Genomic DNA, 15,173 nt, shown 5'->3' with positions numbered 1-15,173 from the left:
AAAGGTAGGAGCGGGCGCTTATCCAAAACTGAATCTAAAAGAAAAGAGTGCCTTTCATGTATGTCACACTTCAAATAATGAAATCATTTATGACTCAACTAAATACAAAAATATGAATAACTGTTCTCAGATTTATGCCTACCAGATGAGTCACATCTCTTCTGATAATCTACAGGGATGAAATATTCCTCTGGTTGGGGACTTTTCCTCTTCATAAAAAAATATGTTTGTTTACATTCTCTATGTTGTTCACCAGAACAGATTTTATGTATTAAGATCATACAAACATGTTGAATGCATTTTAACCCTTATAAAACATTTCCAAAAGATGATTTTGTCTTAGAAGTTAGAACATCGTACTGTTTACTCGCCTTCGCCTGAAGTTTTCTTCTTCTTTTCTGCTTTTATTTGCATATTTCCCATGAGAAAAATTCAAGAAGGAGAGCCAGTTATTAAGAAAGAAGATAACTCCATCTTACACCACTAGAAAGTTTCAACTCTACATGGTGTCTTTAAAGCAGCCAGATATGACAGATAAGATGTGAAATAAATCTTGTTCCCAGGAAGAGCGGTTCATCACTGCTTGGAGACTGATTATAAAATAACAATAACAAGGCTAAAGACCAAGTTGGCGTAGTAGTAAAGTATAGTTCTGTTAAGTTACCTCACGTTGATTTTTTTCTAGGTCAGTGAGTGTAGAATGACGGGAAATCGTTATTTGCTAAGTTGAACCAAATATACGAGAAAAAGCAGCATACGACATTTATTTAATGCTGGAGTCTATTTCAATTAAAACCACACACACACACTCATCTTTTTCAATTGGGGGCGAATTTGAAAATACTTAATTCTTAAACTTTCATCCCCAAATTCAAAATGTGCTCCTCGTAACCAGCCATTACATCACTAAGTTGCCAGTGTGCAAGCCTTTGAAAATGTGAAGAGAGCAATTCAATTAAAAAGGCATAAATGAATCCTCTAACTTCAATGAGGCATTTGATTTATTTGCTTGTGTGGCTTCTTTGTTTGTCCTCCTTGTTTTTCATCACATGTCTCATCAGAATAATTAAGACTTGATAAGAAAGACAAAAGACGTAAGCAACTGCAACTCAGCCCTTTCCAATGCAGAGGCTTCAGTTACCACACTGGCATGATTGAGTTCTTTCATTAGTCTGTGTGGCTGGTCCATTACAAATTCTCCCAACGCACAGACGCAAGACTCATCTCATGTTTGTGTGCAGAGGGGAAAACCTTTTAATTAAGAGTTCAGCAAGCCAGAGACAATCTGTCATATCGAGTCAAACCAGCTTGAAGGAAGTGAGTGGTGGTGGCGGCGTGGACAGCTCAGAGACAGGATCTCTGGAGTTCAGCCAGAATGATTGTGGTCCTCATCATCACCTCTCTTACAGAGGAACTATGTAAGTCCGGTTGCTTTTCTGCTGTCTTGCTAACCCTCGTCCTGGCCATGTGCTTTTGTTTACAACAAAGACAGCGATAAATCAATCAATAGAGTGGTAGATAACGTTATATACGATGTTACAACGTGTATATCTGTGTAGTTTAATCTGTCGTAAACAGATTACATCTCGCATCCTGACATACAGCGAGCGGGCGAACGTCGCGCGAAAGTGTCCTGATATGCAGCGTGACGATTTTATTCTATTGCTTCAGAATCCAAACAAATCAAATTACATGCTGGACATACACAAAACTTCTGGCGCTATTTTTAGATTCCTGACATTTCCTGGTTGCCGTTTTGACATCTTGGAGATTTTTTTTTAATTTCATTTCAATGCAATTCTCTCACATTCTCCTCTCTCTGCTAACTAGCTTGTCAACAGGAGGCAGGGCGTACTTTCCAACCAATAATAAGTGTTTAGGGGCGTGACACGGCCGCAAAATGTCATCCAGATAGAGACAGAGTTAGTTGGTTAGTTCAGCCATTTATTAAACCATCACAATTACTCCAAAGTTGTTTCACTGAGGTAAAGAAATGTAGCATAGTTAAGCTACAAATCCTGCAAAGTTCCTCTTTAACATGATCCCTTTTCCCCCTTGATTGTTCAGTTTGGCCAGGCAGGAAATGTCTGAACTCTACAGGCAGTTCAGCTGAGTTCACCACAGGTGAACTCCAATCAAGGTGTAGTAGATACTCAAAGAGGAAAATGGGAGGCATTGTCATTGAAAATGTCCAGACTTTCTGGTATTTAATAATTTAGTAAACATTTCTAAAAGTCTGTCTTCACTGATGAGGATTTTTTAGCTCAACACTGAAACAATAACGGGTCTGAACACAAGATTTACACAGAGAACTGATTCAAATGCAAGAACTGTATCTAAAAATCATGAACACTATAGTCAGGACCCAGCATGAATTGAATTGAGAATGAAATGGTGCGTAACAGTTTATCTTTGCATGATTTTCCACCTGGTCAGAGTTAGAGTACACCTTTCTTTGCCACTCATTCCACTACTACAGAGTGAAACCTGCCAAGATTAGCTAGAGCTAAAAAAAAAAAAATCTTAACATGGTTTATTCCAAACAAAGGCTATTACAAAACTTCTTGGAAATACAGAACTAAAAAGGAATGAGAAAGCTCAACCTTGGCGTGAGGAGGAATTTCACATAAATAACTGGAAGATCTGGCCAGCCCTGTTTTTGGCCCTTTGGGGGAATCAAGGATATAATGGTTCTCATACCAGTGAAGAGGAAGAAGAGGAAGAAGAACTAACCTGAGCTCCATCTCTCAGCTTGAGAATGCACTCCATGGTGTTGATGGTGATCACGACAGGCTCCGATCCCAGCTTGGTCCAGGGCACATGGATGCGCAGTTCATGGATGTGACCGCTCATGAATGTAAAAGGCAACTTCAACTCCTATAAAATAAACACAAATACATAAAAAAAGATGAAAAGTTTTGCTGAGAACATTGACGTTAAGACCTCGAGACTTATTCGAGCCTTTCATCCATCCGTTTTCTTAAACAGCATATTGCAACTTCAACAATAGCATGGAGATGAGAGGACAGTAAAAAAACAACAGCTACAGATTACATGTTGGTCACGCTTTTAACGAAAATCAGTCATATTTTCTCAGAGGCAGACAAATCACTGTTCTGCATCTTGAACTACTCTGTGCGAGAATGAGTCCCATGAAACCAGACTGCCTACACACAGGCTTAACGTGCCTCCTCTGTACGTCTGTGCCAAAAAAACTAATAACCAAACATATTTCTGAGGAAAAGCTGCAATGGATTTACGGTGTGTCAGCTCAATATCCTCCAAAGTTTTTCTAAATTTAGTCTTTTATATTAAGAAAATGATCTCTAATTGCAGATTTTTTGAAAAAAAAAAAAAAAGAAATAGGCGCTGTCTAAATGAAATGCAATAAAACAAAAGACAGGACATCTGCCAAGGTTTAGACATAGTGTTACACATCAAAATGCTAACACAATTCCCACTGTCTGTTGGCTTCAAGCTGCTTCCAATAAGGACTTTCATCACAATCTCTGTTGGGTTAGGTAGTGTTTTGGTCTGCTCTTCAGAAGCAGTCAGAATCCACTCAAGAGAAAATTCTTTTAACTCATGGTAGATTGATTTAATCCAGACATTACAAGTGTAGAGAAAGAACACTGTGTCAAAATAACACTGCAGAGCAAAAATATCAGAGTAAATCTCTCATAAAATGACTGTAAAGACACTGTGTTGCCTGACTGAACCGCACTGCCAGAGCTTTTTCTGATTCTAATAAAGGCATTAGACCCTAACTATACTACAGTGATCAGACACAACAGTAAGATCAGTAGCTGTTTGGTTTATATATAGATATACAATGTCCACACTGAACTGAAGAAAATAATCTAAATGCTTATCTTCCACCCAACAATTCGTGTCCAAACATTTTTACTTTGTTTTATGTTGTCAGTGAAACAACCTATAATCTGATTGTATTCTGAAGAGAGAGACAAGTTTGCACCAAAATGTCTCCATGTGCTACACTGCAATTCATAACAGAAAAAAACTGTCTAAGACCTAATAAAGAGAGTCCACAATGTCACTTACTGCCTCCACGGCAACTTTATACTTGTGGTCTCTTGTTTGTTCACAACTTTTCATGTGACATTTTCCAAATTACTTACTTAATTTCACACATATTGATATTTAAGCTCATATTCACCATATAGATAGCCCATATACGAAACACACAACTAACGCATAACTTTGAGATCCAGATATCATCATTTTAAGATATAGACTATATGACTGCCTTGACATATATCATGCTGAATTGGAAAATATATTGATTTTATTATAAGACCATGATATTTAAGAGTATGTTAGGATCAAGGTAGACCCTTTTGACCAGATTTTGCACTTTGATTTAGTCTTGGCGAAGTAGCCTTTTTACCCCTACCGTCTAAAACCAACACTTAAGCTTATTATTAATAGACAATTATGTATTGATATGTGTATTTGTGTAGATGGAGAGTCTGTGTGGTAAAAACCATTGAACCATTGAGTTTGTTCTTGCACACGAGCTCATCTAAATATACATTTATATCTATTGTTTTGTCTGTAAGGCTGCAACTAACGATTATTTTCATTATCGATTATTCTGCTGATTATCTAAATGATTAATTGATTAGTTGTTAGGTCAATAAAATGTAAAAAAAAATGTTGAAAAATGTCAGTGTTTCCCAAACCACCAGACGATGTCCTCAAAAGTCTTGTTTTGTCCACAAACCAAAGAGATACTCAGTTTATTGTCATAAAGGAACAAAGAAACCAGAAATATTCACATTTAAGAAGCTGAAATCCGACAATTTGGACTTTTTTTCTTTAAAAAACTACTCAAACCGATTATTCGATTATCAAAATAGTTGACGATTAATTTAATAATCGATTACTGTTCGATTAATCGATGAATTGTTGCAGCTCTATTTGTCTGTCTGTGTTTTGTTTGGGTTTGGTTATGTGGTACCTAATTACCTTGTACATAAAATGACTATATGACCAATTAAATGTGTAGTAATTCATATTTTGCCCACTCTCCCACTTCAGCACAAATGCACGGCCTGAGTCCTGCAAACAGAATAACCACAGTGCTTATTATGTTCTTCTTGTTGAGTTAACTGGTGCAAAGGTTACACTAGGAGTAAACAGTTTACAGTACCTGTTCCAGCACATCCAGCTTCAGGTCCAACTTGCTGAGCACCACATCTCCTCCCCAGAGAGACAGCTGCAGGTCAGATGGCTTCAGATTCTTAATATACTTGTTGACATAGCTCATGAGGAGCGGCGTGACGTACGACTCCAACATCTTGTCCCCTCGTCCTGAACACACATATCAAACATTGAAATGAACATTGTGATGTAATTCTACACTGTGTTTATGTGTACACAACAGCACTTATACTGTCATTTTGCCATTATTACTCCACTGCTGCTATAAGGCTTCAGCCAGAAAGCATAAAGATATTTGGATGTGCAGAAAGAGAGCAGGTGTAAATAATTGCATTAATGACGGCTGCATTACAATCAGGTGTGTCAGCTCCAGGCTGCAGCAGCAGTACAATACACGATGACATCTCACTGGCATAGTTTATAGGGGCACTTATATAAACTGGAGTAATTATTAGTTATTATCTACACCTGTGTTGTTTCTGTTATGACAAGTCAAAACATCTGGTTGAAAAAGCCCCAGCACTAAAACCTCATATTCCACTAAGGCGGATTTTTTGTTGCCTGGTGCTGAAAGTCAGCATGGTAACCTATATGTTTGTCTTACATTGTTGTTATGTCTCTATATTTGCATATTCTTCTACTTTTTGTTACCTTGTATGTTACAAATGCTACTGTAACAACCACATTTCCCATGTGTGGGATTAATAAACAGTCTTGTGCCTATTGTAATGGCTCCAACCGTCACTAAGCACAAGAGATAATGCTCTTTAACTGCTGCACTGAAAACATACCATCTATATTCATACAAAAAAAAAGAAAGACTGAGGGTATTGTTAATTATATCTATGGAAATTTAGGGGGGAATGACAGTTGGTAGGCATTTACATTTACCAGAGGCAATATGCGTGGGTTGCAGAACAAGTTTTAACAACATTTATTATTGTTATTATTAATTTCAGTGTTTTTTCTCATGAGTATTTTTTGTTTTAAGAAGCTGGCTGCTGTTAATGTGACTTCACTTCACTTTATTTAGTGCTTAAGTGCGACTGCAAGGGGGAAGAGCCAGCTGCAGTAGTCAGTTAGCCAGGCAGCAGCTCAGCCACACTGTGTCCAAATCCGTAGCAAGTGTAACTTAATATAAGTTGGTGTTTTACATGAAGCCGTGCATTACGACGTAGTAAGATGTTTTTTACTTACTGCGAAGTAGTTAACGCCAGAGAGGCTTCTAGCTGTGTTTATACACCACAGCAGCAGCAGCAAAGAAAGCTAAGCTAACTGAGAAGAAGTCGTGCTACTTCCGCTCGGTTACGATAAATAAAACATGCGACCTGGAATAAAAAATGGGAAAACATCTCCTTACTTGTCTCTCTGTTGTATCCCGTTGGGAAATTTCCTTGACTGTGATATTTAACACAACCAATTCATCTCGCCACCGTTAGCTACATCTCTCAACAGCTTCTGCACAAACGTCATGAGTAAACACCAACGCGGCTTCCGTATGCCTGGTGGTGCATTCGCAGACATGTAGGAAATTTGCGCTTCGTAGCTTAATCAGCATAAAACAACCCACAATAAAGACAAATGAGGCACTCTACAGCCTGATTGACGTTATGTTTAGAGGATAGATTTATTAGACGGCTAAAAATGAATCAATGAGAGCTCCAAGTAGGCTAAATACCTCGTGCGTATTACACAGTAACAGTTTCAATTCGGTTATTGCAGCCATAATCCATTTGAATCAAATAAAAATGGTAGAAAATAGGTTATATTATATTGATTTGTTCTATTGTGTGTTTCTAATCAAACGACTTGCTGGCTTTGAGCCATAATACGCAATTTCTTAAGTGTAATGTAAAGATTTACGAGGTGTTCCCGAACGCATCATTCCACGTGATATTCCCGGTGTGTTTCGCATGCCCCTCGCCCTTATATGGCCGTGGGAGCTCACCTTTGCTGGCAGAGAAGTGAGTAAACTTCACACAGGGAAGAAAAAAGCACCTGAGCAGTGCTGGTGTGTGAGCTGCTTTTTTTTTTCTTCATTCCTTTTTTAATAATCCTGCAAAATGAAATAAAAATGCAATTGTCAACTACAGAAATAGGCTATACAATAAAAAAAATGTGTTTTTTTTTCCATGTAGGCTATTGTTTTAAGGTAATGGCTGACCTATGATTTATAAATCATGCGGCTTATTGAATAAATATTATATATGTATTTATGAATAACAGGGTCAAGCTTCATCTTTACCCCACAAACACTCCAGCGGCCTTTTGCTACAACAAATCTTTCCCTCTTTGCATTTTAGCTGTTGTAGTTGTAACGTTAACAGCCACCTGTCACTTTTAAATTTGTTATCCAGTTTTGAAATTACTAAGCAAATAAAAAAGTCATAATAGCTATACAAAAACAATAGGCTAGATAAACTCAAATAATTGAACAGCTTCGAAAATCTAGTCATGGATCTCTCTGATTTTTATCAATGGAGCAGTGGAGCTGAGTTGAAAATGTGGTGGTCATCTGTTGCAGGCTGCGGAAGTTCAGGGTTGGCGTCACATCCAAGTGCTTGGGAGTAATAGATTCTGTGGCAAGTGGGAGTCTGTCTCGATAGGCTGTGTTGCCCCTAAACCTATAACCTTAACCCCCACCTTCTTTAATCATTCAGTCCTCTGGCCCTGGTCCTATAGGCTACTACTCCAAACCGACCTTAACCAGTTATCTGTGCCTGTACTCCCGAGGTAAGGAATGTCATGTTTACCGTCCTTGCAGCAGCAGCAGCAGAAACAGCAGCAGCAGTTAGATAAAACTTCCTGATGACACAACGCTCGTATAGGCCGCTGAAGTTCACCATGTGACTGTCCACTCCTTGCCCACTGTGCAGGCCTGAGTGGGTGCGTCAGTGCATGTGCGTACAAAAGCGCGCATTCACTATTACTATACTGAGAGTGATAGACAGGCCTCGTGTGCTCAGTGCGAGATAAGTCAACTGGCCTACATGACATCATGTTGTCACACTTTCTCCTCAGATTCACTCAATGCTGTGTTCAATTCAGTTAATTGACCATTATTCACAATAATTAGAAGATTTCTATAGACTTCTTATATATCATCGTTAGGCCGTATAGCTGCTGTAGCTACAAACTAATGCTCGACTCGAGCCAGTGAGTGTCTTGTCTGCTGATATGCATTCAAAATTACAGGGCGTAGTTTGTTCAGTTGTTGTCATATTTGTACAATGTGGTCTGCGTGAACGGATAAAATGTCTGTTTTTATTCCGGTATGGTCTGGACCACACTAACAGATACTACATGTCAGTAAAATAAATGGATTAACTGGCTGAACAAGGTTTTCGTCGGTCAAGGCCTCGACAAATTCAGACGAGCGAGCCCCCCCCAAGTCCTCTGCATGTCTGACAATTAATATGCAGCCTCATTTTGTTTCTAATGACACCACTCAAAAACAGTTGATATAGGAAGAGTTATATATATTTTATTATAAAGGTCTTTATTTTACATCATCACAGGGAGGCCACGAGTCGCCTTCAATATTACAGAGAGCTCAGAGGCTTCATAGTTGTTTCCTGTATTTAAGATTATTAGAATTAGTTTTCAATAATCGATTTTGTCAGTCGTCAGATATAGATTTTAATACAAATTTTAGGAGCAAATTTACAAATAGAATTTAAAAATACAATATTTAGAAATCCAATAATAATAGTATATAATACAATTGATTATTATTTGGCTATTACTGCTGTTTGTGTTGTTGTGATTATTATGTACAATTGATTCTAATTGATGTTTTCATATATTTCCATCGTTTGTCGGTTTTCATTTCATTGCTGTGGGGATTATGAGTGATTTTTATCTATTTACTTTTATTATTTTGGAATTATTATTATTATTGTTATGTAGCTCGCTTGCGTGCTTTTTGTAAGTAGAGCTTGCTGTGGACTGATTTAGTTGCTTTTCCATTTAGTAAGTAATTAGGAAAGTACTATAGCCTGCAGTGCGTATAATAAACTGGGTCTTAGTTAATGGCCTTTCAGCAGCAACGAGCGCCTTGTTGTTATTGTAACCACTTTGTTCCAGACCCTATTTTCGAGCCCATTAAAGATAAATGCAATTTTTTTTCTTTCTCTTTTCCAAGCAACTAATTGCACTGTCAGGTGAAAATCTAGCTTTTTAAATGAGTCTTCAGTAGCAAAGTGATGGCTGGTGGTGAACAGGCCTGAAGGCCACGCAGCCCTGAGAGGCAGCACGGGGGACTCAGAGGCAGAGAAAGAGCGAGCGAGGGAATGATAATAAATATAAAAAGATCATAGATCAGCTCATCCTGTCACAGGCCGCAGATCTGAGGGTTAATATTCAAGCGTATTCAATTTGCTCCGACCAAAGGTTAGATGGACGAAATCCAAACCCTGAGATGTATGTTTGTATTTATACGAATCTTTCTCTCTCTCTCTCTCTCTTTGACGTCCAAAGCGTCTATTAAACTATATATTACATTAATACTTTAAACGTTTTTCAAACTGTGGCTCGGGTTTGCAGAGATGTTTTATTTTTTTTGCAGAATCCAGTTGTATCTTCACAGCTGATATTATAATAAGGTCATATCACAATATTTATTGGTTGATGTGGCTCTAATAGAAAAAAACAAATATACAAACATCACATCTGAATATTTTTTGTCTGTTTGATGAATTAATGAACCAAGTTGACAATAATCTGTTAACATGTGTGTCAGCCCGTCTCATCCCCGTTGGTTTGAGTTAAACAGCTTCCCCCCCCTTTGAGCTGACGACTGCTGCTTCCGTCGCTTTGCAGGTCAATTATTATATCAGAGGTGGTGCAGATAAAGACATGTGATAGGGCTGCTAATGCGGCTAATGTCATACTAATCAGTCTCCGTAGGCTGCAGATATTGGAAATAATAATGGAGCCGAGACATCCTGATAGGTGGGTGGCAGACACATGTTGTGCAGGCCCAGTGATTATTATAGGCTTATCTTTTTTTATACATATATATTTAAAATTCAGGCTTTATATATATAAATTCTGTAATTGTGAAACTTGATGATGACTCACTATGACACTTGTCTTTAATCAGTTTCGTGTCCGAAAGGCTTGAACAGTTAAAGACGTGTCCTCGTGCTCCTTGTCAACTGTTAACTACTTGCTCCACTATAATAAAAAAAGAAAAGCCCATGCAACACTTCAGCCACATTATGAGCTCTCGCTGCCTCCTGGCTGTAAACATATAGACTATTAACTTAATGGGCATGTTAAAATGGCTTAATCTAAATATTGTTTCTTGGGGCTGTGGTGTCTCGTGTTTCCAGGCCAATAAAAGAAAAAAAAAAGAAAGAAAGAAAAAAGAAGAAGCAGAAATAAATAAAAACAGAACAAACAGCAAAAATGTATCATGGAAATATTTATTTCTAAAATACAATTTAACATACTTTAAACTTATGACTGCTTTTTGACAACTTTTTTTGTTTTTTATAATTTCAAGGTCAGAAAGGCAAAATAAAAAACAACATTATGTACATTATGGTCTTGGATATTTACAGGTGGTCTTGAAAGCTGGACATGGCCATGGCTCCGCTCCTGTCCTGCTGCTAAAAAAAATCCACTCAACAACGTGCTGCAGTGTCCTGATTTGGAGATTGTCTTTGAGCAAGAAACAAAAAAAAAAAAGGAGGAAGAGGAGGATGATGAGGAGAAGGAGCAGTGGAAGAAGGAGTCTCTGGCTTGTTGTCTTCCTTTTGCTTTTTGTCCATTGTTATTTTGTTAGTCTGTCCAGGCTAGTAGTCCTGATGTGGGCTGTGCGTCAAACTGTGCCGTCGCAAGTCACAGTTGCGCCGAAACACCTTTCCGCAGCGGCCACAGCTGTAGGGCTTGATGTCTGTATGGGTGAGAAGGTGAGTTTTCAGGTTACTTCTTTGATTAAAGGTTCTTCCGCATGTGGGGCATTTGTGGGGAGACTCCTGTTTAGATTTAAAGCAAGCAAAGAATTATTCAACTAATATAATTAAATCCACTGTTGTGTCAATTACAACTCACACTGATTTAAAAACAATGATCTCATATATATTATTGTAATTTTTTTTTGTTTAAATTTGGTTATTTGCTCAGTCAGGCGCAATGGTTTTGTGAGACTTCTTACTATCCCCATGCATGCAGTATAAAAAAAAGACCGTGCAGAATATAGGTGATTCATGATCATAAAGTATGAAGGTGAGGATAACACATCATGGTGACTGTTAATATTTTCAGCTTACCTGCATATGTAAGGTTTTATGGACGGCTAGAGTTCGAGACTGACAGAATCCTTTCCCACATTCTTGACATTTGAAGGGTTTTTCCTTGGAGTGGATGTATCTGTAAAACAGAAGTCGCACTTAATCAAACGTCTGCTCATGCATGGATTTACTTGTAGCTTTTTTTTTTTTTTTTTACAAACCCCAGAGTCACAGGGCGAAAAAATCTCTACTGCATACACATAAAGTTGAGTGTGTCCAACTTTATGCATTAAAAAGTGCTTTAGCGCCCTCGTGGAGAAAACTCTGGGAACAGGCATGTTTCAATGTTTAAAATATATAACATGTTATAATTGCTATAAGAGAAAGAGAGGGCTAGAGCAATAAATATATCTGTATTGAAACACTGCTGGGGATTTCAGCCCCCCTTCCCCTTCCCTTCCCTCCTCTCCTTGACCCAGTGTGTTATTAATAAATGTTCCGTAAACGCGTCTTACCTGTGGTCTCTGAGATGGTCTTGTCTTCGGAAGGCCTTGTGGCAAATATCACAGGTATACGGCCGCTCGTCTGTGTGGGTCCTCTCGTGGATCAGGAGGTTGTAGGACTTGGTGAAATGCCTGCCGCAGAACTTGCAAATAAATTCCTTTTTGGTTTTGGACGGGAGCCTGCCCCGGGTGGGTTTTCTTTCCGGGGAGAGCTTGCTCAGCTCGGAGATGGTTCCCCCTAGTCCCGACGCCAGCTTCGCCAGATCCGCAGCCTTCGGCGGGTCCTCCTGAGTGGCAGCGAGGGCCAGGTTGGCGAAGTCAAACCGCGGCCTGTCCTTGTGCAGCGAGGGGATGCCGTGCGCAAGGCCGGCTTGTTTCGGGTGGAAGAGCTGCGCCGCCGCGGCTGTGAAGGGAATCGCCGGGAAGGGGAGCCGGGGGTCGACCAGCCCCTGGGCGGCTGCCATCTCCGTGATCGTCGACCTCAGTCCTTGAATGTGCGGGTAACCAAGAGTCCAGTGGTTCATGTGCATGGTCTGCACCGCGCTGAGGCCGTACAGTCCCTGCAGCTGGTCAGCCGGGAAAGTGTTGACGGCCTGCAGGAAGGAGTAGTTTGTGAGCTGGAGGGCCGGGTGCAGGGGGATCGGAGCGTGCAGGGCTTTGCTCCCCATCTCGACTCAGACCTCTGCAGAAGAGGACACGGTGAAAACCCTGGGGGGGGAAAAAAAAAAAAAAGATGAGTGTTGTGTGTAAATGCCTCATTAGAGCCAGTAATTATGTGGTTACAAAGGCAAAGGCAGAGTGTGACCCTCAGTCTGCGAACATGATACAGTAAAAACCACCTGTTTACCCTCCTATAATTATTTTATTAGCAGAGATTTATATGCAGCTTTTATATTGTAATCTAGCAGGACATGCAGCAGTGGCCATATTCCTCCAGTAAATAAAATATAACTAGATTAGGGCGAATAATTAGTTACTTTAATTTTAAAAACCTGCACAAAGCATGAAACTAATTACATCAACTAAACAAGCTGCAGAGCTGCAACAGTATTATCCTTTACTGACAATTATATGTTTTAAAAAAAAGCTTCAGTCTGAGGCAAAATCACTGACATCATATAAACAAGTATTTCACGCATTATAGGAAAAAATGTTGTTGTCTCTAAACACAGCAGCCACCGAAACTCAAGTCAAATAGAAAAAATAGAAAAATAAAAACACACTGCAAATGACACGTTTTAGTTCTCACTAAAATTAAACATTAAATCTCATCCAGAGCTCATTAGAGGAGACACGTTGTGTTTTGAGCTCGTAGTTGATGTTTCACGATGCAAAACAAGCGCCTCCGTGTAGATTTGTAGGAGTTTTTGAAAAGTTGCCAGCACAGATCAAATATGTTATTAAGCGCACGAACATGAGTCAGAGCAAAAACGCACAAATGGAGCCGATTAACCACAAGAAAGTTTCTTGAATGTTTTTTTTTTCTGGAAATGCATGTGCTTTTTATTTTTATGACTGCGAGTATGAGTAGCCAGCAAATTTTTATAGGCACTAATATTTTGCTTTTTTTTTTTTTTAAGGTCTGGTTTATTTCACGCTGCATGTTTTTGGAGCAAATAACCTGCGGGCATTTTTTTTTACTCTACTTTCACTACTTTCAGAGCGCAATGATTTTTGCCTTACAATAAAAATAAAAAAGCAGAAGCTGTCAATCTGCACCACAGCAACGTGAGGACGTAGCCTGTAATAAGGTGAGCAGGTGACAGTAAACGGGACTGGCTCCATGTTTGTGGGGATGGCAAAGTTATGTTTTCCCACACAGAAGAAGGAGAAGAAGGAGAAGGAGAGAAAAAAATCCACCGTGTAAAAGTTCAAGACTCCGGATGGTGGACGCGGGACTGGCAGAGAGCCAGCGGTGCAGCAGCGAGCTGACCTTTACATTTGGAAAAGGAAAAAAAAAAATCTATGTTTTTTTTTTAATGTTCAGGAGGTGATGATATAATGAGATTAGAGTCATTTCTGACTGATCACATTTTAACATAATGTTTGACAAAGCCTAACCCAGTGTAGATGAAAGCAGTGTATTGACTCTGCTGCAGTGAAAGTCCTGCTGTAGTTACATACACATGCAACAGGCTGGAGGAACTGGTGGCTTGTTTCAGTCAGGTCGCTCCATTTGTTTCTCTGACAGCCTCTTATCTCTCTCCCTCTCTCTCTGCATTAGGATACTTTCGCTTTAGTACTGGATACATATGGGGAAGTATTAAATAAAAGAAAAAAAGAAGTCACCATGCAGGCACTTGTTCTTACAACTTGAGTTCAACCTGTTCTCCCCTCAGACACTTCATTTAGACTTTGACAGCAGCCTCGGTGGCTCGTCTTGTTTCTGTAAATCCCTTCTCTGGGCTAAATCCCTTCTCTCTTTTTTCTTTTTTACATTTCTATAAGTCTTGACAAGTCCTGTAGCTGTAACGCCGAGGCCACAGTGTTGGTAGGACACAGACCAGTGATGTCAAAACGTGCGGGCTGAACTATGACCTCGAGCTCGGTGACTATCACGGAGCAATACGCACCCTCAGAAACAACATTTGATTTGGTTTCTGGTCCCGTGAACAGTTTGACACTTTTACAGACAAGTTCAGATCATTTGGGTTTTTAACAGCTCAGAGCTTTGCCCCCTCAAACAGAAAGTTTACAACAAGTGATTTGCGCGAGGCTGGTTCCCTTCTTGCAAAAGACTGACATATAACCTGCCAAACACAATCTTACCCCCAATAAATAGCTGCCAAAGGTCCTGCGGTATGTCAGTAATCCACAGTAACTATAGAGGCGACGAGCTCCAATAAAGCGCCGCTAAAAAGTTTTCCAAGTTCCAAGTCCATGAAACTTTCATGTAGCCATGCAGCCAACTGTGATGTCTCGGAGCTTTGCACAGATGTGACAAGTTGTGGAAAGAGACGAAGAAGTTTTTTGGAGGAGAGGCAGCGTCAGCGGCGGCGGCAGCAGCAGTAACAGCAGCAGCAGCAGCGTGGGAGTCTCCTCCGGAGCTCGGGCTTGAAGTGTGCGTAATGCGCTCCAGCCGTTCACTTTTCAGGGCTCGGGGCTCAGTAGTGTTCAGCCCGCCCCCCGACACGCCTCCACCCCCCGTCCTCTATCATTAACTCCAATGTTCCTCCTCTGTTTATTTGTGTTTGGATAGCAACTAGGGTTCCAGACCATAGTAGAGAACCGTGTACGCGGCTCAACC

General features: G+C 39.8%; 2 protein-coding genes across 4 annotated transcripts in view; both read right to left on the bottom strand.

Moving 5' to 3' along the window:
* Positions 1–6,680, bottom strand: part of vps13b (vacuolar protein sorting 13 homolog B) — a 339,339-nt gene extending 332,659 nt beyond the window's left edge. For both annotated transcript variants that reach the window (XM_083990417.1, XM_083990416.1), the window contains exons 1-3: positions 6,545–6,680; positions 5,174–5,334; positions 2,734–2,877 (exon numbers count right to left, since the gene is read on the bottom strand). In XM_083990417.1, coding sequence (XP_083846543.1) covers positions 2,734–2,877; positions 5,174–5,320 — 291 coding nt within the window. In that variant the 5' untranslated portion in view covers positions 5,321–5,334; positions 6,545–6,680. The remainder of the gene's footprint in view (positions 1–2,733; positions 2,878–5,173; positions 5,335–6,544) is intronic.
* Positions 6,681–10,811: 4,131 nt separating this feature from the next.
* osr2 (odd-skipped related transciption factor 2) lies at positions 10,812–14,965 on the bottom strand. Of its 2 annotated transcripts, none has more exons than XM_083989432.1 (4): positions 14,696–14,965; positions 11,939–12,634; positions 11,463–11,562; positions 10,812–11,086 (listed from the first exon to the last, which is right to left on the bottom strand). In XM_083989432.1, exons 2-4 carry the CDS (start codon positions 12,592–12,594, stop codon positions 11,012–11,014), a joined length of 831 nt encoding a protein of 276 aa, XP_083845558.1. In that variant the 5' UTR covers positions 12,595–12,634; positions 14,696–14,965; the 3' UTR covers positions 10,812–11,011. The 2 variants fall into 2 exon arrangements, with proteins under 2 accessions (XP_083845558.1, XP_083845557.1); XM_083989431.1 differs by having other exon boundaries at positions 10,818–11,168.
* Positions 14,966–15,173: the final 208 nt, after the last annotated feature.

The sequence above is a fragment of the Trachurus trachurus genome (genome assembly GCF_905171665.1).
Source record: "Trachurus trachurus genome assembly, chromosome: 16".
Lineage (NCBI taxonomy): Eukaryota > Metazoa > Chordata > Actinopteri > Carangiformes > Carangidae > Trachurus > Trachurus trachurus.
Note: the sequence above shows the minus strand (reverse complement) of the source record. Positions and strands in the feature narration are given on the sequence as shown.